The sequence below is a fragment of the Cyprinodon tularosa genome, unplaced genomic scaffold, assembly GCF_016077235.1.
Source record: "Cyprinodon tularosa strain WSP-4 unplaced genomic scaffold, ASM1607723v1 ctg1681, whole genome shotgun sequence".
Classification (NCBI taxonomy): Eukaryota; Metazoa; Chordata; class Actinopteri; order Cyprinodontiformes; family Cyprinodontidae; genus Cyprinodon; species Cyprinodon tularosa.
In genome coordinates this window covers 28,088-52,709 of record NW_024038515.1, presented here as the reverse complement: position 1 = coordinate 52,709, position 24,622 = coordinate 28,088, and the positions used below count along the sequence as shown (strand labels likewise).

Sequence of the window (24,622 nt, the reverse complement as noted above, 5' to 3'; positions counted from 1 at the left end):
TTAGTTTAATGGTTGAATCTGAATAATTCAGAATGATCTTCCATTGTTAAAAAGAGGTTTTATTTTATTTAAACATGAATCTTCCTGCTAAGTTGTTTAAGCAGCAGCCTTAGTTGCTTCATTAAGACAGATTATGTTGGAATATTCAGACTAATGTTTTTATCATAAAGCTGTATTATACTTTAAGTGTATTTAATTCTACAGACTGTTGTGTTTAACACAGGTTAGAAAGCGCCCCTCTATGAACCCACCTCCACAGCCACACTCTCACATCACTCCTGTTAAACGCTTCAACACCAGAAGAAAAGAACAGAAACAGGAATCTCTCTGAAACATTACATTCTATTCATTTTAGAATTGATTCCATCAAGTGGATAATTCTACATTTTAAGGCAAACACATAAATAATGACTTTTTAAATCAAATCTAATAGATGTGAATGCATCAAACTGAACTCTGCCATGAATCATTTCTGTCCCAAAGGCGTCAGTCTGATGGTTTGGTTGGGGGAGGCTTTCATGAGGTTTAGTAGAGCTCAGTTTTCTGACTGAGGTGGAGCCTTTTTACAGCGTTTAAACAGCTGGATCATCTTTTTCCTGAGGCTTTTCTTTCTGGCTTTTCTCTGTTTCTCTTTCTCCGTCTGATGCTGCAGATCCTCCAGTTTTTCCATCAGACTCTCTGTTGATGTTTTCCTCTCCTCCTTCATGTCTTCCAGATTCTGTGTGGGCTTGTTTCTGACAGGTTTCTGCTGCTCTGTCAGCAGACTGGCTTTCTCTTTGCTCCAGAGGAGTCTTTGCTTCTCCATGTCTTGCTGCAGTTTGGCCAAAGCAGCCTTTATTTCACAGGTTTCCTGCTTTTGCTTAAATAAACTCTCCTCTGCCTGGTTTGCTCCGTTTCTCTCTTCAGTCAGGTTTTCTTTCAGCTGTTCAGCCTTTTGATGGCAGCTCGATGCTCCTTGTTCCTCCTGATCAGCTCATTGTACAGAGCAGCCACCTCCTCTTCTAGCAGAGCCGTTAAGTTATTTATTTTGTCAGTTTAGCTCGATGCTTTCATTTTGTTTTTAGCATTTAGTGCTAATCAATACTATGAATATTATACCAGTTCAGGTCATGTTAGTTCATATTTATTTTTTCTCTTTTAAAACCCAAAGACATTCCACTGATTTCACGCTGAATTGTTCTTTTTATTAAAGTTCTTCTTTGTTATAAAGGAAAGCCTCCTTAGATCATATTTTATATTTGATGCTGTAGTTCCAGGAGCAGAGTTTAGTCAGTACCTACCTCTGGGTTTTAGAGTTGAAGGCACAAAGATGATGATTCTAGTCCAGCTTTAAGAAAACCATCAGTTGTCATGGTGACTGTGGTTTAAACTGACATTTTAAGGCATTTTGTTGAGTTTCTGTTCCATTTCTCACTATGGTTTCACTCTATAGCTGATTATTTAAAGAAAAGGTGGTCAGTAAAATGGGATTTTTATCTGCAGAGTTCTCTAATTGTATTTCATCTTAATAAAAGTATCTCGTCTCCCTGTGCTTCTTTTTTGTGCTGAATCATGTCTTTTTGTAAATGTTTGACCAAAGGAAAAATTATATTGAACAGTTTCGAATTGAAAATTATCATTATCTGATGTGTGTAATTTTACATGTTCGATTTATTGTAGGACCAGGAAAACATCTAAACATTTCACACTTTTCTCTTTAATTAGGCTTATTTGGAGTTGTTTTGAGAAATAAGGATTTACTTATTAGACATGTGAGTGGGGAAATTAAAAGGTTAAAGAAAGGCTTACCTTTAGAGTTTAGATTAATGGCATTAAAAAGTCAGTTTGGTTTTACATATTTAGGCTAAAACTAAAAGCGTTCAGAAACATAATGACCCTGCAGCATAGCTCACCATCCATAGCATCTCTCTGCAGTCATGATGCAATGAAGGAACAAACAGAAGCATAAAGTGGCTCAGGAGGTGGGATTGGTCTGTTCAAGCTGCAGCTCCGTGTGTCTCCGTATCATTGGGCAAGACGCTGCACTTGCCTGATGTTAGTGATCAGATTCTGCTATATTGAAGTTTAACACCAACATCCATCAATGTCTGCTCTGTTCCCTTTAGAGACATAGACGGGTTTCAGGTATTACAGGCTAACAAAGAAGCCAAACGACCTCCATTCCAAAGGGGAGGACCCGCTCATCAGGTTCAAGTTGCATGTTTTCTAAGCCAAAACAAGGCTTTGCTTTTGTTCCACTCTATAAAGCCTCAAACTGAACACTATTTCTGACATTTTGAATTAAAAAAGCTTCATGGATGGGAAGCAAATTGTCTTCAAACTTAGAAACAAAGTCCAGTGTATTGTTTTTTTAAACTTTTTTTGGACTCGTGTATGAAAAAAATTACCATAATAATTATACTATTAATTATAAATTCTATTTGTGTATTTTGGGCAATAATATCAAATTTAAAGATTTAGAAAGTAACCAGTGATGAACTGAGAATAAAAATCTTTGGGTTTTTCTACAATATTTAAACTCTAAAAATGAATCTCTTTATATTAAGGTGGAAAAGCAAATTTAAGATGTTTGATTCTCCAAGCATGGGTATCATTTTTGGAGTATTAGGCTACTGGTGGTTGTTGTTGGAAGGCATTGGTTTTACGTGCGCTCAATTAAGATTTAGAATGCCGATCTTCCGTTTGACATAAAACAAAGTCATTTATTTTCAGCACAAAGTCCATTATCTTACTGTTTCCTTCAAGATCCACATAAATTCGCCATATATCCAAACCAAGCACAGTAGAAAACTGTTTGCCTCAGCCTATTAACAACACCTGAACAGAATTGATGTTTGACCTTAAATAACCCATCCCCTCATTAAACACTCAGAACTCAAAATTAAATACGCCCCCTGGTGGCGACAAACACCAAAGGATAATTGGCTCCTACACCTGTCTTCTTTGTGTCAGTTTGATCCCATTCAATGTTTATCATTAACAAACAAATAGTTAACTTTCTTTTTTGCTTCATATGTGTGTGACCTAACATGACCACACCTGCAGGTGCAGGAGATCCATTAGAGTTGATATATGTTGTTGTGTTTCCATGGAAACCTCTATACTTCTGCACCATGGGCATGAAGGAGTGTGTGTCTGAGTGACCTTCTGAACTCACACCTGCCAAAGTAGATCTGACTTCTCCTGCTCTGTGGAGGGCGGGAAATTCCTGCAAGGACATTGGCAGTTCATGCAGAATCAGAGAGGAGCAAATATAAAAGCTTGCTCAGTAGTCCTCTATCTGAATCATTCCTCATTGTGCTCTGAGTGGACTGCAATATTCACGCTCTCTTTGAAAATGTTTTTGAAAAAATGTACCATCTAAGAAGTTTCTAAACAGCTATTTGACAGTGAAAGGGACTCAGAGGAGCTCGTCTCTGAGACACTGGACTGTGTTGAGGAGGACCCATATTTCAAGGACTTCTCATCTAATGAGAATGTTGGCTCTGTTCCAAAACCTGGGCTGCATCCTCCAAGGACGCGGTCTACCTAGACTGGATCCTTCCAAGTCCTTGAAAATAAGGAGACCGGAAGAGTTTTGGCTGTGAATTCAAACAGGTCCTCCCTTCAGCGGGTTTTACCGCCATATGCTCTGTTGCTTAGCAACCGTGAAAGTTGACACACAAAGCAGGAAAAGAATGAAAACCGAAGTTTTCAAAACTGTTATCATAAAGTGAACAAAGACTCACAAGAATCCAGAGTGGAATAAAGGTTCCAACCACCGGGAGCAGGAACAAATCAAATCAAATGTAATGATAGAAACCTTAGTCAGTTAAATAACCTGCTGCTGTCATTCTGCACATCTCTGATGTTGCTGCTATTTTCAAATATCCATTACTGTAAAAATGTCCATAGCTGCATATTGGTTATTAATTCTCCAGTTTTATATTGTTAAAACACTTTACAGGATTGTATTGTTTATATTTTAACTCTTCCCTATTATGTTATTCTTATACATTTTTCTAAGGTCCTCATTTGTGTGACCATTTTCAATAATCTTTCTGCTGCTGTAAATTTTCCCATTGTGGGACAATAAAGGGATTTTCTATTCTATAAAAGGGTAGAAAGATATAAGTAAATCTAAACAATGTATGTATAAAAATATATCTGCAAAATCTCTAATATTTAACAACAGAAAATACGTAGTTAAGTATATTGTGCAAAACAGCAATAAAAAAATTAAACTCCTATCAGATTTATAGTCCCCACCCTGCAGATATATTAGAATCTGTCCTTAAATTCCAGCCAAATCCATTTACACAGTAACGGATTAAAACCTTTAGATAAATCAAACATTACCGCCACATATCTGACTCTATAACCATTAAAACAACTATTTTTCATTCATTTCAGACAGAACTATTCACAGACTGGATTATATTAAACTGAACTTCCAATTTCCACCACTGTTCGGCGCCAAGTAACCTTTACTCTGATCACGGCTTGCTTGGTCTCGCAATGAATCCTGGGTAAACCAAGGATAGCGAGGATACATCAGACCCGTCCTTCAAATCGGCCAAAAAGAAGGACGCATTTTAAGGCCGCATAACGAGGACTCTTGGAATCCGACCAGACCTCGGCGCCGCGCTATGACGTAATCGTCCTTCGAATCTGGCCTTCTGAGGACGCGTCCCAGGATTTTGAACAGAGCAGTTGACCCAGGCGTTGTCCCTCAACCACCTGCAGACACGATCTCTTCCAAAAATAGAAAAAATAGAATGGTTCCTTTTCCCATTGAAACAGCAGGGTAGACATAGTGCCAGTAATATAATCAAATAGGATCCAAGACCCACCAGATACCAGAAAACTGAATTATTTTGTTTCTTTTTATCTTTTCAAAGCAGACATGGCAGTTAAACCAAAGTTTATTTTAAATTGTAGCGTCTTGTGCCTAAAAACCCATCAGGAGTCTCAGTGAATCTCCCTAATAAAGTTCAAAAACATGAAGTAACATGATCCATAAACTGCTGCCGTCCCTCTGTAGTCTAGTTCAAAACAGCTCCTGCAAACATCAGTTGGCTTAAAAATGGGAACTACAGAACTAATTCTTTTAGAATAGGCATATATATTGCCCAGCCTCCAGACGGATTCAGACAGGCTTCTCAAAGGTTCATCAACAGCTTTATTATACCTAAATACCTGTTAATACCTGTAACAAGCAGTAACAATATAAAAAATTATAGCTCTCTTTAAAATATATAAACAAAATAAAATAATAATCTAAACATTACCTCTTCTGTACTAGAAAGTACAGCTTCAACAAATGTTCCCAGGTCTAACAAAGTACTCAGTCAGCTTTGCAGAATAACTCTCACCTCTCAGAGCTTTTTCAGGTTTTTCAGTGTCCATGTGAGCTTTGAGATCTCCAGCACCTTTATTAGACACTGAAACTAATGAGCCAGCTTTGCACACGGTGCACTCAGCCTCCCACTGGACTAAAAATGTTTGCTGGAGTTCATCTGTGAAGCTGCACTTTAGTTTTGGCATTTTGTAATGATTTTTAATAAATAAAAACATCAGATTAGGTTCCCTTCAGGCTGCATAGTGAACACAGCCATAGTTAGATCCTTCATTCCTCTAGTGGCTTGGTTGTAGCGGCTCTGGACACACACAGTTATAGCAACTGAAACACTTGTTTTATCAGGTGCCGAACCAACTGGGCCAGAATACGTACCTACATTATTTCCTGATCTAAGTTCTCCAACAAGCAAAGGAGGATTTATCCAATGGCCAGATTTGAACTCAGGCTCTAAAAAGCAAAAAGATTAATGCTGACGGAGGAGCAACAGGAAAGACTGGAGAAGACAGAAGGTGAATGCCATTAAACTATTTATTTTACAGCTTTAGTTTGGCTGAAAATATCAGAGAAAACATGGAAAAAGATTGTTTCTAATTTATATGAAACCAGATAAAGAAACACATTTTTACAATCCATGAGGTTTTTATTGCTGCTCGTTCATCAATTTAGAAGTGATTACAATAATTAAAAACATCCACAGCAGAATATAATACATCATCATATAATACAACAAAACAGCACAGCAGGGGTCCGTCTGAATTTTTTCCAATTTAAACATCTATAACTTCTCATTAGCTTGTTGTATGGATGCTAACTTGCTTTATCTGTAACCAAGATGCTGCTGTTGCACTTTATTATGTTCATTCCCTTCAGTACAGAGAAACTAAGACATCATAAATGTAAACCTCTTTTTCTTCTTAAGGCAAACTTTTTTGGCCATTTAAATCTTCATTTTCTCAGGCCCAAAATAATTAATTGTCAAATGTTCACATCCACACATTCACCCAGAACCTGAATATTTACCAGGTTTACAATAATACACCTTATCTGTTCTAGTTTCTATATAACGACAGCTGGAGATGAATGGCTTTCTCAAAACAGACTTTGACCCATCAGTTTCTTATGTAATGCAGTGGAGTTTCTAGATATATAGAATAGACATTTTATCCCCATTCAAACATGGAAAACGCTTATACTGTTCATTCCTGTGGCATCTATTGCTGTGAATTATGTGAAACAATTTTTCTTTTTTATCTAAATCATTCTACATCATGCATGAACAGATGTCATCTGAATACTCAAATTACCTTCTCTTTTAAAACCTTTGTCACAAAACATTCAGGAGAACAAATTTCACCTATGTGTATTATTTGTCTAATCAAAAGACTTTTTAGAGTAAATCTTTTGCTACAAATCGGACAGGAAAAAGGCTTCTCTCCTGTGTGAATTCTGAGGTGTGTATAAAGATTAGATTTGTTGGTGAAGCTTTTTCCACAGGACAGACATTCAAAGGGTATTTCTCCTGTGAATTTGGATGTGTTTATTAAGATAAGACTTAGAGGTGAAGCGTTTTCCACAGGACAGACATTCAAAAGGTTTCTCACCTGTGTGAATTCTGATGTGAGTATTAAGATAAGACTTAGAGGTAAAGTCTCTTCCGCAGGACAGACATTCAAAAGGTTTCTCACCTGTGTGAAATCTCATGTGAGAAGTGAAACTAATCTTTTGAATAAATTTCTTGTTACAAATCGTACAGGAAAAAGGCTTCTCACCCGTGTGAATTCTCATGTGAGTATTAAGACCAGACTTAGAGGTGAAGCGTTTTCCACAAGATAGACAAACAAAAGGTTTCTCACCTGTGTGAATTCTCTTGTGAATAGTCAAACTACTTTTTACAGTAAACTTCTTGTGACAAATCGTACAGGAAAAAGGTTTCTCACCTGTGTGAATTCTCATGTGATCGGTCAAATTACTTTTTACAGTAAACTTCTTGTGACAAATCGTACAGGAAAAAGGCTTCTCACCTGTGTGGATTCTCATGTGTTTATCAAAATGAGATTTATCAGTAAAGCTTTTTCCACAGGACAGACATTCAAAGGGCTTCTCACCTGTGTGAATTCTGATGTGAGTATTAAGATAAGACTTCGAGGTAAAGCCTCTTCCGCAGGACAGACATTCAAAAGGTTTCTCACCTGTGTGAAATCTCATGTGAGAAGTGAAAGTAATCTTTTGAATAAATTTCTTGTTACAAATCGTACAGGAAAAAGGCTTCTCACCCGTGTGAATTCTCATGTGAGTATTAAGACCAGACTTAGAGGTGAAGCGTTTTCCACAAGATAGACAAACAAAAGGCTTCTCACCTGTGTGAATTCTGATGTGATTATTAAGATAAGACTTGGAGGTAAAGCCTCTTCCGCAGGACAGACATTCAAAAGGTTTTTCACCTGTGTGAATTCTCATGTGATTGGTCAAACTATTCTTTCGAGTAAATTTCTTGTTACAAATGGTACAGGAGAAAAGCCTTTTATTTGTGTGAATTCTGATGTGAGTACTAAGGACAGACTTGGAGGTGAAGCTTTTTCCACAGGACAGACATTTATAAATCTTCTGACCTCTGTGTGTTCTCATGTGAACCATTAAATGTTCTTTTTTCAGAAATGTTTCTCCACATGTCAAACATGGGGAAGGTTTCTCTCCTGTATCTTCCATCTGCTCCTGCAGAACAAGCTGCTCTTTGTGCTCGCTAATGGGGAGCTCCATGGTTTCCTCTTCTGTCCAGGGATGTTCTGGTTCTTGCTGCTTTTCTTTTATCTGCAGAGGTTCTGGTTCCTTTTGGTCCAAACTGGAATTCTTCTCACGTCCACAGAGCTGCTGGTCAGAGAAAACCTCCTCTTTTCCAACATGATCCTGAAGGTGGTCTGGAAAGACAAACATAGCAGAAAGACTGCTCTTTAATAATCCTTGTGTTGATCTAATTACATATAAACAGACTGGAACATCATCTCCCAGCATGCACTTCAGCTCTGACACCGCAATCACAGGTTTGGACCTCCACTTTTATCTTTAAAGCTTGAGATTATGTTTAAAATGAACATTTTCATTTTTCCAGAACACAAACCCAATCTCAGTTTTCCAAATAATTTAATCATTGATGTTTTACTGCCATATGAAGTTACTGCCATATCTATAGCTAACTTTTAGCCTAATATTTGAGTGAACTTAAATTATTTTATCTGGAGTGACTGAGCCGACCACTACTGAGTGTTTTGAATGGCAAGTATGATGTCATCCATTTGTTATAGATACATAAATGCACACAAACATTTTATTTTTATTTTTATGCTCTAACAGTAAGAATTACTAGGAAATCAAATTACAACTGTTGTTTTCTTTCTTATTGTTCTCTCAATATGTACTAGATACTATTTTTTGTGTTTGAAAGAATTTAATTTTTCCAACTCTAATAATTAACAATTCCAAGACCAGCAAGGATTATAGCCCAAATTAGCCGCGCCATGCCTACTGTTCCCTACCAGGAAGGACAATTGTCACTTAACGCTATAAAGTGAAATATTCCCAGCTAAAATCCTGCTTACAAATGTTATTAATGTGGTTGTAATTCTGGATGCTTGAACACAATAAAACTGCAGTATTTCTTATGGAATCTATTTCATCGTGTAGCACAGTGCATTGTGTTTGGACCTGTTCACTTCCTGTTTGGATTAACTGAGTGTGCAGCTGTTTCAGCTGTCCAGAGGAACTCCACCCGAAGTTATTTTCTCTGTGATATCTCTGTATCTAAGTAACTCTAACTGACTACTTTAAAACATAGCACCGTCTGCTGCACTTTTCTACTAAGCACTTGTCAGTTTCACACGGTTCTCTCTCTCCCTCCCTTGACTCTTTTCCAACTCTTCCTTCTTCCTCTCCTCTCTCCTGCTCTCTGTGTCAGATGTTCAGTTATTCCTCTGCCTCCTTTAGTGATAATGGGATGTGTAATAAGTGTACCGTATTTTCACGACCATAAGGCGCACCGGACTATAGGGCGCGTTTTTTATATACAGGTACATGTCCTCTACTACCTTTAAATACCTCTACTGCGTATTTAAAAATACAGCGGGGGCAAAACTGAGTATGACTGTGCTTTATTCATGTATTTATTACAAAGTATTAATCAAACCTGCGAGCTGGCCATGAGACAGACACATCGCAGATGACACAGCGCTGTGATCACTCCTAAATTAACTTAAAATCCTAAAACCTGCCGACGGAATATGTTCGCTTTTATTGCCGGTATCCTGGTGCTGCAGTTTAAATTATTTAGATGAAAAACACCTGCCAGCAGCCGCGGTGAACGAAAGGATTTCTACTGTCGGTGCACCGCTGGTATGTGGGGGTCTGAGCGCCTCCGACAGAAATAGATAATCTGGATGAACTGACTGCAATTAAGTTTTCAGGTGGACTTTCTCACTTAAAAACATATTAAAACTACTTTATTCCCACTGATCACAGCAAATATAGCTGCAAGATTTAGATTATTTAGATGAAAAAACACCTGCCAGCCACCGCGCTGAAGAAGAGGAGGAGACCCGCCCAGATGCTGCTGTTAAATTAAGTTTTCAGGTAGAAAAATAGAGCTGGAGCAAAACTGAGTATGATTGTGCTTTATTAATGTATTTATTACAAAGTATTAATCAAACCCATCAAAGTCATCATCCTCTGTTTCTGAATAAAACAGCTGCGCTAAATCAGACATGCCAGTTTCCCCTTCTTCGCTGTCAGTCACTTTCCGTGCAGCGCGGCTCCTCAGAAATAATGCCGGCTTTTGCGAAAGTTTGAACAGAGCCAGCAGACACGTTAGTCCATCTACAATCCATCCTCAAACGGTGGCGTAACTTGCCCGGCGCTGCCTTCCACTTATCCTGAAACTGTGGTCTCCGTCGGTCATCCATCGCTCCCACGCCGCTCGCAGCCTTACTGTGAACGGCCGCTCCACACCGATGTCGAGCGGTTGAAGTTCCTTTGTCAGACCCCCGGGATAACGGCGAGCACAGCGTTCATTTGATTCACCTTTTTTTTCCACATCGGCTGTGAGATGGGCACGCAGCGATGGTGATGCGTGGAAAAAAGCACCTGGTCTACTCACATACACCTGCCTTTCATCATCTCCTCATTCATCCAGCCTTTTTCATTGGCGTTAATATCATATGTCATCAGAGCGTTGTGTCTGTCTCGCTGTCAGCTCCCAGATCAGCTTCTCTGATTGGTTGATGCGGCGCGTCCAGCAGCAAAACTTCAATTTTTCCATCTGGAGCAGCAGCAGCGCGTTGGCGGTGCATCAGATACTTAAACGCTCCCGAGGCGCTGCGGCTGCAGCTCAAAACGCGCTGCAGGACTTTTGCTGCACCTATATGCGCGTCAACCATTGACTTTGCATGTAAACTCCCTGCTTCTGCTGCACCTGCTGGGTCCGGTTCACACTGATGTCCAGCGGTTGAACAGCGAGCACAGCGTTAATTTGTTTCCCCATGTTTTTCACATCAGCTGTGAGATGGGCACGCATGGAGTTACATACAGCGATGGTGATGAGTGGAAAAAAAACACCTGGTCTCCCTCCATTCAGCCACTCTTTCATCATCTCCTCAATAAGGTGGTCTCAAAAGTCGCAGTTGGAACACACAAGGCGCACCGCACCAAAGGGCGCACCGCACATTTTGAGGGAAAAAAAGACATTTAAGTGCGCCTTATAGTCGTGAAAATAGGGTAGTATTTTTGTAGCTTTGGAGGCGAGGGTGTCAGAGTTAGCATCCAGGCTTCAGGCTGTTGAACATCCAGGAGTTAAAGTAGGCCCCCCACGTAGCTGTCCTCCAAAAGTGCCTGAGCAGCCAGGCGATTGGGTAACTGTACGCAGAAAGCGTAGTCGTGGATCTCTGCCCACTGGTCACCACCAACCCGTTCATGTTTCTAACCGGTTTTCCCCACTCAGTGACACACCCACTGAGAAGCCCACTTTGGTGATTGGCAGCTCCATAGTCAGAAACGTGGCATTAGAGACACCAGGGACCATAGTCAAATGTTTGCCGGGGGCCAGAACGGGCGACATCAAATCCTACCTGAAACTACTGGCTAAGGATAAGGTTAAATAGAGTAAGATTGTTATTCACGCTGGTGGTAATGACACCCGGTTACGCCGATCGGAGGTGACTAAAATTAGTGTTGCTTCGGTGTGTAAGTTTGCCAAAAAAATGTCGGACTCCGTAATTTTCTCTGGTCCCCTCCCTGATCTGACCAGTAATGACATGTGTAGCCGCATGTCGTCATTCAACCGCTGGTTGTCTAGGTGGTGTCCTGAAAACAACGTGGGCTACATTAATAATTGGCAATCCTTTTGGGGAAAGCCTGGTCTGATTCGGAGAGACGGCATCCATCCCACTTTGGATGGTGCCGCTCTTCCTTGTAGGAATCTGGCCACATTTATTAGTCCTCCAAAACCCTGACCACCCAGGGTGCAGACCAGGAAGCAGAGTTGTAGTTTAACACACATCTCTGCAGCTTCTCTACTGTTACCCACTCTTTACTCCATCCAGACAGTGTCTTGCCCACGACCAAAATCTAATAAATTAGCAAAGATTCCCAAAGGAGTAAATCATGATGATCCAATTAAAATCAAAATAACTCCAATTGGGGAAAAAGTTAAAACAATTAAATGCGGTCTGTTTAACATAAGATCGCTTTCCTCTAAAAGTCTACTAGTTAATGACTTGATTTGTGATAATCACATTGACTTGTGTTGCCTTACAGAAACCTGGCTGCAGCAAGAGGATTATGTGAGCATAAATGAGGCAACTCCTTCAAACTATTTAAATTTTCACATACCCAGAAGTTCTGGGCGAGGAGGAGGAGTAGCAACAATCTTCCAGTCTGACTTACTGATTACTCCCAAAACAGAATACCTACAACTCTTTTGAACATTTAACCCTTAATTTCCCTGATCCAAATTTCAAGGCAAGAAAACCTCTTCTTTTTGTAACTTTGTATCGTCCACCAGGTCCTTACTCTGAATTTTTAGATGAGTTTTCAGAGTTCCTTTCTGATTTGGTATTAAATACTGACAGGGTCATCATAGTGGGAGATTTTAACATCAGTGCTGACATTGAAGGCGATAGCTTAAGAGCAGCCTTTAATGCTATCTTAGACACTATTGGCTTTGTTCAAAATGTGAATAGTCCCACACATTCTCATCTTCATACTTTGGATCTAGTGCTGACATACGGCATAGAATGTGAAGAAATAACAGTATTTCCACACAACTAGGGCTGCAACAACGAATCAATAAAAATCGACTTTTAAAAGCGTTGGCAACGAATTTCATCATCGATTAGTTGTGTCGCGCGATTAATGCGTCATCCGCCACTGCCGTCATCACATCCACTTGACTGAAACGGGGGAAGAAGAAAAAATACGACAGAGCGAGCCAGCGCTGCAGGTGCAGTGTTGCCAACTCATGTTATGAAACAAAGTAGCCTATATTTTGTGGATGTACAGCTACATTTCTCATGCAAGTTTGCGTAGTTTTAACACAAACATTTATTTTTCATATTGCACCAGTACAGTTAATGAGCAATCTGTACTTGTGTGCTTGTTTGATCTGTCTAAAATGTTTATTTTGGAATAAAGAGTATAAAATATAAAAAATATTTTTTGTCCGATTCATCGATTAATCGAAAAAATAATCGGCCGATTAATCGATTTTTAAAATAACCGTTAGTTGCAGCCCTACTCACAACCCTGTCCTCTCTGACCACTTTCTAATAACCTTCAGGATTACTTTAACAGAGTTCTCCTCCCCCAAAAGAAGGTTCAATTTTAGTAGATCTTTATCAGATAGTGCAGTTATAAATTATAAAGAATCTGCTTCACTTTCTCTCTCTGTGTCTCTGAGCAGTGCTGCAGAGTGCAAAAGCTTAGCTTATTCCCCTTCACAGGTTGATGATTTTGTTGATGGGGTTGCTAGTTCTCTGCGTACTGCCTTAGACAACGCAGCTCCTTTGAAAATGAAAACCGTTAAAAATAGAAAGCTTGCTCCTTGGTTTAATGCAGAGCTGCGTACTTTGAAGCAAAATGCTAGGAAACTGGAGAGAAAATATCGCTCCACAGGCCTGCGGGAGTCCTTCCTAGTCTGGAAAAATGGTTTACTGCTGAATAAGAGGACCCTTTGTAAAGCAAGAGCAGCATACTTTTCCTCATTAATAAAGGAGAATAAGAATAATCCTAGATTTATTTTTAATACAGTTGCCAAACTAACCCAGAGCCATAGCTCTGTTGAACCGTCCATTCCACCTGCTCTTAGCAGCAATGATTTTATGGGATTCTTTATAAATAAGATTGATCTTATTAAAAATAAGATCATAAGCACTCCTCTATCCGCGACTGTACCTGAGGTAGTCATGGAATCTGAACCGGGTTTAGACTGCTTTGATCCAGTTGAACTTTCTGAAGTAGCAAAATTATTGTCTTCATCTAAGCCTTCAACTTGTATGTTAGATCCAGTTCCAACCAGGTTATTTAAGGAGGTATTCCCTTTGATCTCCTCCTCCATTTTAGATGTGATTAATCTATCTCTGTTACAGGGATATGTACCTAAAGCTTTTAAGGTTGCTGTAATTAAACCTCTGCTTAAGAAACCGTCTCTTGACCCAGATGACCTGGTCACTAGGGATGGGAATCGAAAACCGGTTCCTGTTCAGAACCGGTTCCGTATTTTCCGATTCCATGGCATCGTTTGGCAGCTCGCTGAACGATTCTTTTTTCGATTCCCGCAGCACCAGAGCCTAGAGCTCCGGCTCTGGGGAGCACGACTTACGTCACGTTTTTTTTTACGTAAGTTGGAAGAACTATTCGAGGAGGAAGACAACGAGCTGCGGTCACTTTGTGAATCAAAGCCCCGTCTTTCCTTAGCCCAGAGGGTAGATCAGGAAATCCAGCTCTATAAAAGCTTGCCCTCCATCCCTTGCAGGGATAGCGCCACACTGTGGTGGTGGAACAAGCAAGATACGCTGCCCTTGCTATCTGGACTGGCTGAAAACTACCTCTGTGTGCAGGCTTCCTCCATTCCATCTGAGAGGGTGTTCTCCACGGCTGGAGACACCATAAGCCCTGAAAGATCCCGTATCCTTCCAGAAAAAGCAGATATGCTTCTCTTTCTGCAAAATAACTGTTAATTTTCCCTACTACTGTTTTATAATTAGTATTTTTTGTTATTTAAAATAGGTTATTATCCCATCATTTGTTATTAGACATTGTTGGTTATTAAGTTTGTTCTTGTATTCATTTTTCATTTAAAGGTACACTATGCAACCAGTGTTGATTTTCCAGCGAGGCTCCCCCCAGAGGGCGAAAGTAAAAGTGCACTGTCGTAAATATGCACAGCTGTTCTCCTGGTTTCTCCGTCAAGCCAGGCGCGGTTGTTTTGAGCTTAGCAGACAGGCGAACGCAACGAATGACTAATGCTGCGTTCACACCGCAGCTGGCGCGACAGAAGCAGCGAGTTTACATGCAAAGTCAATGGTTGACGCGCGTCAAGGTGCAGCAAAAGGTTCTCGCGGCACGTTTTGAGCAGCAGGCCCAGCGCATCTGAGCAGCTGAAAGGCGCGTTTAATCATCTGACGCAGGGAGAGAGACACAGCGCTGATGATCAGAGGCTATAATCTCTCCTCTTAAACAGTTTATTGACGCCTAAATTAACTTAAAATGCAGAAATCTGCCGGCAGAATATGCAGTTTGGATTATTTAGATGAAAAACACCTACCAGCTGCCGTGGTGAACCGCGAGGAGGTGACCAGGCCAGAGGCTGCTGATGAAGGGGTCTGAGCGGCTCCGACAGAAAAAATATTGAAGGCAGGATAATAATCTGAATGAACTGACGGCACTGATTACGTTTTCATGTGTTTTTTCTCATTTAAACACATATTAAAACTACTTTATTCCAAATGATCACAGCAAATATAGCTGCAAGGCAGAGAAAGGATAGTGAAGCTCCGCCCAACGCGCGTCAGACACACTTTTGCAGCCAGAGCAGCAAAGCTGCTTCAGCCGCGCGTCAGAACTAACTGGTACAAGCAGCAAAAATGAAGCAGCAGACGCGATTTTGCTGCTTTTGCTGCGTGAACGCAGCATAACTGCACAAAGATCGCCACTGTGCTAGCAACGAGAATGCTTTTAACTGGGGGGGGGGGGTGTAGCAGTTCTCGCCGTAAAGCAAGACTGACTCTCGTGAGACTTCTGAGCCTGTGGGTGCGGGTTGGTGCTCCTGCAATTGCAAGTGCAGTATTTCCCCCACAGACCACCAGGGCGGCCAAGAATACCTTTGTTCAACCTGAAATGACTCATTTAATCATCCAAAACGTTATGGAACACATTAATTAACTGAAAAATGTTGCATAGTGTGCCTTTAAACACAGATGTTACTCCAGTTTCACATTTCCTGTGGACATCTTGATCTTGTTGATTATGTAAGATTGTGCAATAGTTAAGTACCGGTAAACAAAGTTGATGCTGATAATCAAACTGTTTGTTCTCCCTTTTTCCCCAAATTGGAATCGAAAAAAGAATCGATAAAGAATCGAATCGTTTCATAGAATCGAAAAGGGAATCGGAATCGTGAAAATCTTTTCAATTCCCAACCCTAATTATAGACCTATATCCAATCTTCCTTTCTTATCCAAAATTCTTGAGAAAGTAGTTGCCAAACAAGTGTGCGATCACTTACACCATAATGAACTTTTTGAAGAGTTTCAGTCTGGCTTTAGAGCTCATCATAGCACTGAAACAGCTCTGGTGAAAGTCACTAATGATATTCTCATGGCCTCAGATAATGGACTTGTATCTGTGCTCGTCCTGTTGGATCTCAGTGCTGCATTTGATACAGTTGATCATAATATTATTTTAGAAAGACTTGAATATTTTATTGAAATTAAAGGAACAGCACTAGACTGGTTTAAATCTTATCTATCTGATCGAATTCAGTTTGTTCATGTTAATGATAGATCTTCAACACGCTCAAAGGTTACCTGTGGAGTACCACAGGGATCAGTGCTAGGACCAATTCTCTTTACTTTATACATGCTCCCAATTGGTAGAGTTATTAGACAGCATGGGATTAATTTCCACTGTTATGCTGATGATACTCAGCTATATCTGTCTATAAATCCAGATTAAACTAACCCATTACATAGATTACAGGCATGTCTTGAAGACATAAAAACCTGGATGACTCTTAACTTTCTGCTTCTGAATTCAGACAAAACAGAAGTTATAGTCTTTGGACCAGAGTCTCTGAAAAAGAAACTGATTAGCCAGTCACTTCATTTGGATGGGATTAAACTGATTTCAGATAATAATGTAAAAAATCTTGGTGTTATTTTTGATCAGGACCTGTCATTTAAAACCCATTTCAAAGAGGTTTCTAGAATTTCCTTCTTTCATCTGAGGAACATTGCAAAAATTAGAAATCTCCTGTCCAGGGGTGATGCTGAGAAACTAGTCCATGCATTTGTTACTTCAAGGCTGGACTATTGTAATTCTTTACCATCAGGAAGTCCACAAACTGTAGTTAAAAGCCTTCAGCTGATCCAAAATGCTGCAGCCAGAGTTCTAATGAAAATTAAAAAGAGAGATCATATCTCGCCTATCCTGGCTTCTCTTCATTGGCTTCCTGTTAAATCAAGAATAGAATTTAAAATCCTCCTTCTCACATCCATCCATCTTCCTCCGCTTATCCGGGGTCGGGTCGCGGGGGCAGCAGCTTAAGAAGGGAGGCCCAGACTTCCCTCTCCCCAGCCACTTCTACCAGCTCTTCAGGAGGAACCCCAAGGCGTTCCCAGGCCAGCCGAGAAACATAGTCTCTCCAGCGTGTCCTGGGTCTTCCCCGGGGCCTCCCCCTGGTGGGACATGCCTGGAACACCTCACCAGGGAGGCGTCCAGGAGGCATCCTAAACAGATGCCCAAGCCACCTCAACTGGCTCCTCTCGACGTGGAGGAGCAGCGGCTCTACTCCGAGTCCCTCCCGGATGACCGAACTTCTCACCCTATCTCTAAGGGAGAGCCCAGCCACCCTACGGAGGAAACCCATTAGCACAGACAACAGTCAGAACCCGTCCCCCCACCCGTAGGCGGACTCCTTCTCACATATAAAGCCTTAAATGGCCAAGCTCCATCTTATATCAGATTGTTCCTTATGTTCCTAACAGAGCACTTCGCTCTCAATCTGCAGGTTTACTAGTGGTTCCTAGAATTTCTAAAAGTAGAATGGGAGGCAGATCTTTTAGTTATCAGGCTCCTCTCCTGTGGAACCAACTACCAGTTTTAGTCCGTGAGGCAGACACCCTGTCTACTTTTAAGGCTAGGCTTAAAACTTTCCTTTTTGATAAAGCTTATAGTTAGAGTGGCTCAGGTTATCCTAAGCTATCTCTTTAGTTATGCTGCTATAGGTTTAGACTGCTGGAGGACATAGGGACCCCCATTTCATCATTCTGCTTCATTCTCTCTCTGTTCTCCTATTCTGCAGAATCTGTTAGTTCAATCTCTAACCTTCTGCTCTCTCTGCTTTTCCTCAGAGTAGCTTTGCCTCGTCTGTTCCTGTTTGGCTGTGACGTCATCCTGGAAAGAAACATCAGCTTTGCTGCTTCTATCAACATCCTTGTTTATAGATGTTGGAGATCGGCCTGTTTTCCAGTGTGGTCCTGTTTCTCTGACCGTGACTGTGTGGATGTGCTCTCTTCATCCTCTGACATGGGAGCTGGCTCGGAGCTCGTCTGCCTGGCTGTGTGTTTCCTGGACGGGGCCGCCATTTAAAGCTGCTTTTGTATCTCTGCTTCTGTCTCCTTGAACCCCAGTCGGCCTCGGCAGATGGCCGCTCACACTGAGCCTGGTTCTGCTGGAGGTTTCTTCCTGTTCAAAGGGAGTTTTTCCTCTCCACTGTCGCTACAAGCATACTTAGTGTGAGGGATTGTATTTGAGTCAATGAGTCGATGCAATCAGCTGGTTTTCCTTAGATAGAAAACTTTGTATCAATTTGACTGGATGATCTGGTTGAACTGTAAAGTGCCTTGAGATGACATGTGTTGTGAATTTGGCGCTATATAAATAAACTGAATTGAATTGTGGCTAAAGCTCCGCTATGTCCGTTGCTAAAGCTATCTTGTGCACGCTATCAAGGCTGAGACCACAATTCAGTAGTTGAACCACCCATTCCACCTGCTCTTAGCAGTAATGATTTTATGTGATTCTTTATAAATAAGATTTATCTTATTAAAAATAAGATAATTAACACTCCTCTATCTACGACTGGTTTATCTCTGGAAGGTGAGTCAGCATCTGAGGTAGAATCTGAACTTGGTTTAGACTGCTTTGATTGAGTTGAATTTTCAGAGTTAGCAAAACTACTGTCTGTGTGACACAGGGGTCAGTGCTAGGATCAGTTCTCTTTACTATATATATGCTCCCAATTTGTAGTTATTAGACAGCATGGGATTAATTTCCACAGTAATGCTGATGATACCCAACTATATCTGTCTGTAAATCCAGATGGAGCTAATCCATTATATAGATTACAGGCATGTCTTGAAGACACAATCACCTGGATGACTCTTGTCTTTCTTGTCCTGCAGACAACACAGAAGTTATAGTCTTTGGACCAGAGTCTTTGAAAAAGAAGCCGATTAATCGGTCACTTCATTTGGATGGGATGGGACGACCTGGATGACTGAGAATCTTCACCAGCGTCTTAGTTTACTATATCTTGAAGATGAAGTAGGGCCCATACTTTATAACTTCAGTTCTCAGAAAATCACCAGAATATAGAAAATAATGTATATTGTGTGAAAGTTCTTCCACATAACTACAGATCACCTATTGTTATTCAATAACATTTACTGTGCTTCCACATTTTGCTACTATGGCTATGTTCACACTGCAGCTGAAGTGACCCAAGTCCAATTTTTCTGATCTTTTCATGATAGTCTGAACAACACAGATCCAAGTTTTTCCAATGCGACCCAGACTGCTTGGCTCTGTTGTCCTGAATCCGATAGGAATGTGATCTTTTCAAATGCGCCCTGTGTCTGAACGGCCAGGTTGCATTCATCTGACCTGGACACCATTAATAACCGACAAACGTCACTATTCTGGGTCCTGCTATGGAGTAGCGGCTAAAAAACAAAAACAATGGCAGACGATGATGCAGAGAGCAATATTTATGTTTAACCATCTTGAAAAGATGTCTGTGAAGTCACTGCGTCCTCTACAGTGCATGCGGGACACTGCATGACTGCAGTTCACACAGGAGACCACATAAAAGTCGCATTTATTAGGAAATGTGAACGGCAACGTAAAAAAAAAAAAAAAAAAAAGAATTTCACAAAAAATCTGAATTGAGCATCCAGGCCTGCAGTGTGAACCTTTGTTTCAGTTAAATCCTCTGAAAACCTCCAACCTTTAGCTGCAGCTGTAATCTAAGCCTTTCAATCTAACCCTGACAAGGGTTGCCTGTTCACACTATTTAAAAGTTGGCAGCCCTGCAAATGTACAGATAGTTTGCTTTCTTACAAACATTATTAACATGGCTGTAGTTCTGGATGCTGAACGTGTTTAAACTGCAGCATTTCTGTTTGGAAACAACTTAATCTAGAAGCACAGTTGTTCATCTCAGCTAAAGCTAGAATACTGGAGGCTGAGAGCTCAATTAAATCTCTAATTCAATAGCAATGTTTTATAAACAGCAATGATGATTTTCTTATGTTTAAATGACGATCTCTGGCTGATGTGGTTGTGGTGTGACTGTAGCTATTAGCTGGGCTGCTTTTCCTAAACCAGAGTTACCAAAGTCATTTATTATCATTTCCCAAACTAACAGTTTTAGCAGCTATAGTTTTAGTAAGCAAACCCTGTTTAAAGGCTTTTTCCAGCCTATGGATGGAGCTTTAATCCAATCCTCCCTCCTCCATGTGCAGACTGTGACTCCATTGTCCAGCAGCAGATAAACCATCTAACAATTCTATAGATATCTGAGGAATCAGGGATCAGAACAGCCTCCATGTTGGAATCTAAGCATCACAAACAACATGGAACAGTAGAGTTTTAGCCTGAAAAGCTGCAATGACCAAACATCATGCACACTTTAATCGGTCTCCGTCAGTCACGTGACATTTGTTGCTAAGACGCCATTTTTGGCGTAAAGGCGTAGTGTAAACAACCGCAGTATAGCTAAACGAAGGACTAAAGGATTGAGTTTGTCTCTCTGACTATATGGAAAAAAGTAAGCAGAATGTGAAATTACCGTAGGCTACGGTGTCGTGCCAAGGTAGTTATCCCTGCGAAAATTTGTATCCCCTCGTCGGGCGCGCGCACGGAGTAGGAAGAACAACCAGAGTTAACTCCGCTTCGATTCCAACGTGCAGAACTTGAAATTTGAAAGGTTTTACGTACATGAAAGTTGAGCTTTACTGTTTTATTCTTTACTTCACATGTTATAGCAGAATATCGCCAGTGATATTGATCTAAAACTAATAATAAAACACAAACGTTTGCTTGAAAGCTGGTCACTGACAGCAGTGTCTACTCCTCCCTCTGAAAGCAAACAGATCCTTGTTCTTTTCCACACGTTCATTAAAAAAATCTCTCATTGTTTCACAGTGTCCAAATGTTCTCATCCCATTGAAAACTGTTGTAAACCGTATACTTGTAATAAAAATGAAATAGAAAATGGAGTGCACGTGTAATCATTAAAAACTACTGTATATGCAGAAGGAAATAATTTTTTCCTCGTTGAAATTTGGTACTTAAATCTATATTTGTGTTTATAGTAACTTGCAATTTATCTATGTTGTACTATCCTTAATAAACAGTTTGTGTTCTAACATCAGCCATTTTATTTCATCCCATTTTGCCAGAACTGGCAATATGGGATGAAATAAAACCTGCTGTAATCTGTTCCCCCTGTCTAAATCAGGCAAAAAAGGCCCCAGCTTTTTCATTTTTGGCATCATAAAAGATGCTTATAAGCCAAAAATGACAAATCTGGGACCTTTTTTGCCTGATTTAGACAGGGGGAACAGATTATAGCAGGTGGTCTGCTATAATCTGTCCCCCCCTTGTAACTTTAAGAAATAAAGGTCAATCAACTCCAAAGTTTCAGGGGTTAGTTGTCATCATAAAAGATACTTATAAGCCAAAAATGAAAAAGCTGGGACCTTTTTTGTCTGATTTATACAGGGGGAACAGATTATAGCAGGTGGCCTGCTATAATTTGTTCCCCCCTTATAACTTTAAGAAATAAAGGTCAATCAACTCCAAAGTGTCAGGGGTTAGTTGTCATCATAAAAGATGTTTATAAGCCAAAATAAAAAAAAAGCTGGGGCCTTTTTTGTCTGATTTAGACAGGGGGAACAGATTATAGCAGGTGGCCTGCTATAATTTGTTCCCCCCTATTAACTTTAAGAAATAAAGGTCAATCAACTCCAAAGTTTCAGGGGTTAGTTGTCATCATAAAAGATGTTTATAAGCCAAAATAAAAAAAAAGCTGGGGCCTTTTTTGTCTGATTTAGACAGGGGGAACAGATTATAGCAGGTGGCCTGCTATAATTTGTTCCCCCCTTATAACTTTAAGAAATAAAGGTCAATCAACTCCAAAGTGTCAGGGGTTAGTTGTCATCATAAAAGATGTTTATAAGCCAAAATAAAAAAAAAGCTGGGGCCTTTTTTGTCTGATTTAGACAGGGGGAACAGATTACAGCAGGTTTTATTTTATCCCATATTGCCAGTTCTGGCATATGGTCTTTAATGATTACACGTGCACTCCATTTTCTATTTCATTTTTATTACAAGTATACGGTTTACAACAGTTTTCAATGGGATGAGAACATTTGGACACTGTGAAACAATGAGAGATTTTTTTAATGAACGTGTGGAAAAGAACAAGGATCTGTTTGCTTTCAGAGGGAGGAGTAGACACTGCTGTCAGCGACCAGCTTTCAAGCCAACGTTTGTGTTTTATTATTAGTTTCAGATCAATATCACTGGCGATATTCTGCTATAACATGTGAAGTAAAGAATAAAACAGTAAAGCTCAACTTTCATGCACGTAAAACCTTTCAAATTTCAAGTTCTGCACGTTGGAATTGTAGTGGAGTTAACTCGGGTTGTTCTTCCTACTCCGTGCGCGATCCCGACGAGGGGATACAAATTTTCGCAGGGATAACTACCTTGGCAAGACACCGGGACTGGCAGCCTCTCACACAACATGATTATGTCATTTCTGGTAAATAATTGTGCCGAAAGAACAGCCGCGTGTGGCTTATCTCGACTTTACGCCTAATATGGTGGTTTTCCCACGATGCACCGCGCCCGAGGTAAACAATTGACGTCACCTGGCGGAGACCGATAGACTCCCACTATCAACCGGAAGTTAGCTTTAGCTTAGCATGTTGGTCTCCTCTAAGCAGTTTTCCAATCAGATGAGGCTAAAATCCACAGTGTGCATCATCAGGGAATCGTTTCTATCAGGTGTTTCCTACCTATCCGGTGTAAGATGATCTGGGGGATCCTGGTGAAATCCAGCAGTAGATGTTGATCGTCCATCTTTTCCTCCGAATTGACCAAACTCCCTTTAAACTCCGTGAATGTTTCTTCAGCAGGAGTTAACTGCTCGGTGATAAACTCTCCTTGAAGCTGGACTGAAGACATTCTCACTGCAAACACTCCCAGATTATCAGCCTCTCTACAATGACTCCACACACAAGCTAAGCTAATGCTGCTAGCTGCTGTTCTGTCCAGTCTGGTCGCATCGAGGCCTGTTGTTCTTCTCTTTATAGCAGCTGGCAGACCAACTATAAAGGCGCATTACCGCCACCTGCTGGACTGGAGTGTCAACAGCAGGTTTACAGCAAAAGCAACAACAAAAAAATATATATATTTTTTTCCTGTAATAATTTAGTATTTATAAAATTAAATGATATTTTATCTTTAAATTCATTTAACTATATTCAATATTACATTAAGTGAACTATTCAAACCTGTTTGACCAATTCTGCATCATGAAATTATTGATTCTATTCTCCTGTTTCTTCCTGCTTTCCTATCTCTCACACTTGTCATCCCATTGTCCATGTTGGTTCACCTTCTGCTGGTAAAGTTTTGTCCTCTTCTGTCCTAAAAGAAAGTTTTCTCAATAATGAAACTCTGTTTTTACTATAAAGTGCCGTCATACAAACACAGAATAAAAAAGATGAGTAAGTTTGATGTTTTCACATCTCTACGACTGAATCCAGATATTCAGAATCAGAACCAGATTTATGGGCCAGGACTGTGAGCGAAAGCAAGAAATTGACTTCAGTTTTACACCCAGTGAGCCGGCATCAAGGATAGAGATATAAACTTTAGAGGAAATAAAACAAAAGATAAAGAAACAACATGCATCTGGAAGTTCATCCAATATTTCTCCTGGTTGCAGAGGCGGCTACAGAACTAAAAACATTTACTCAGTAAGAGTAGCACTACTTGAACTTTTTTATACTCAAGTAAAAGTAGAAAGTTATAATCCAAGAAATGATTCAAGTAGGGCAAAAAAGTACTGGGTTAAATGGCTCCTAATGTACTGAATAATTATTGGCTCTAAACATCAGATTTAATGTTTAGAATGATGGAACCAGACAGAGAGTTATGAGCAAATTCTGATATTCACAATGAAGATAAAATCCAAATAAATACCTTTTCAACATAAACTTATAGACCAGTCTTTACAGCATGTAATGCATATATGGAAGTAAATGATAAAGAACCCTACAGCTAAAATATCGACTCTTTACTGTATTTCACCTGATCTCCAATAGATCGGGTTCCTCATGGAGGAACCAGAACATTTACTCAGTAAGAGCAGAGATTATATTATTATATCAAATGATTATTTCAGATCCACTTGCAGCTTAGCTTCTGTGTCAGTCCACCACAGTCACCCAACCCAGACAGTGTATTGCCCACAGCCAAACTGAAAATAAATTGGAAAAACTCCAAAATAAGTAAATCATTACTAAAATTATTCAAATTTAGAAAAGTGTTCAAATAATTAAATGTGGTTCATTTAACATAAAATTTCTCTTTAAAAAGGCTTCTTAGTTAATGAATTGTTCTTTGATAATCAAATTGATTTCTGTTGTCTTATACAAACCTGGCTACAACAAAAGGATTGTGTGAGAATGAATGAGGAAACTCCCTCCTCCTATTTAAGGTTTC

At 40.1% G+C, this 24,622-nt stretch overlaps 1 protein-coding gene across 1 annotated transcript; it reads right to left on the bottom strand.

The window, feature by feature from the left end:
• Positions 1 to 6,695: 6,695 nt before the first annotated feature.
• On the bottom strand, positions 6,696 to 22,963 carry LOC119780953 (gastrula zinc finger protein XlCGF8.2DB-like). The gene is made up of 3 exons (XM_038281215.1): positions 22,909 to 22,963; positions 7,783 to 8,256; positions 6,696 to 7,530 (listed from the first exon to the last, which is right to left on the bottom strand). The coding sequence occupies exons 2-3, from the start codon at positions 8,096 to 8,098 to the stop codon at positions 6,845 to 6,847; spliced, it is 1,002 nt and encodes a 333-aa protein (XP_038137143.1). The 5' UTR covers positions 8,099 to 8,256; positions 22,909 to 22,963; the 3' UTR covers positions 6,696 to 6,844.
• Between the last annotated feature and the right edge of the window lie 1,659 nt (positions 22,964 to 24,622).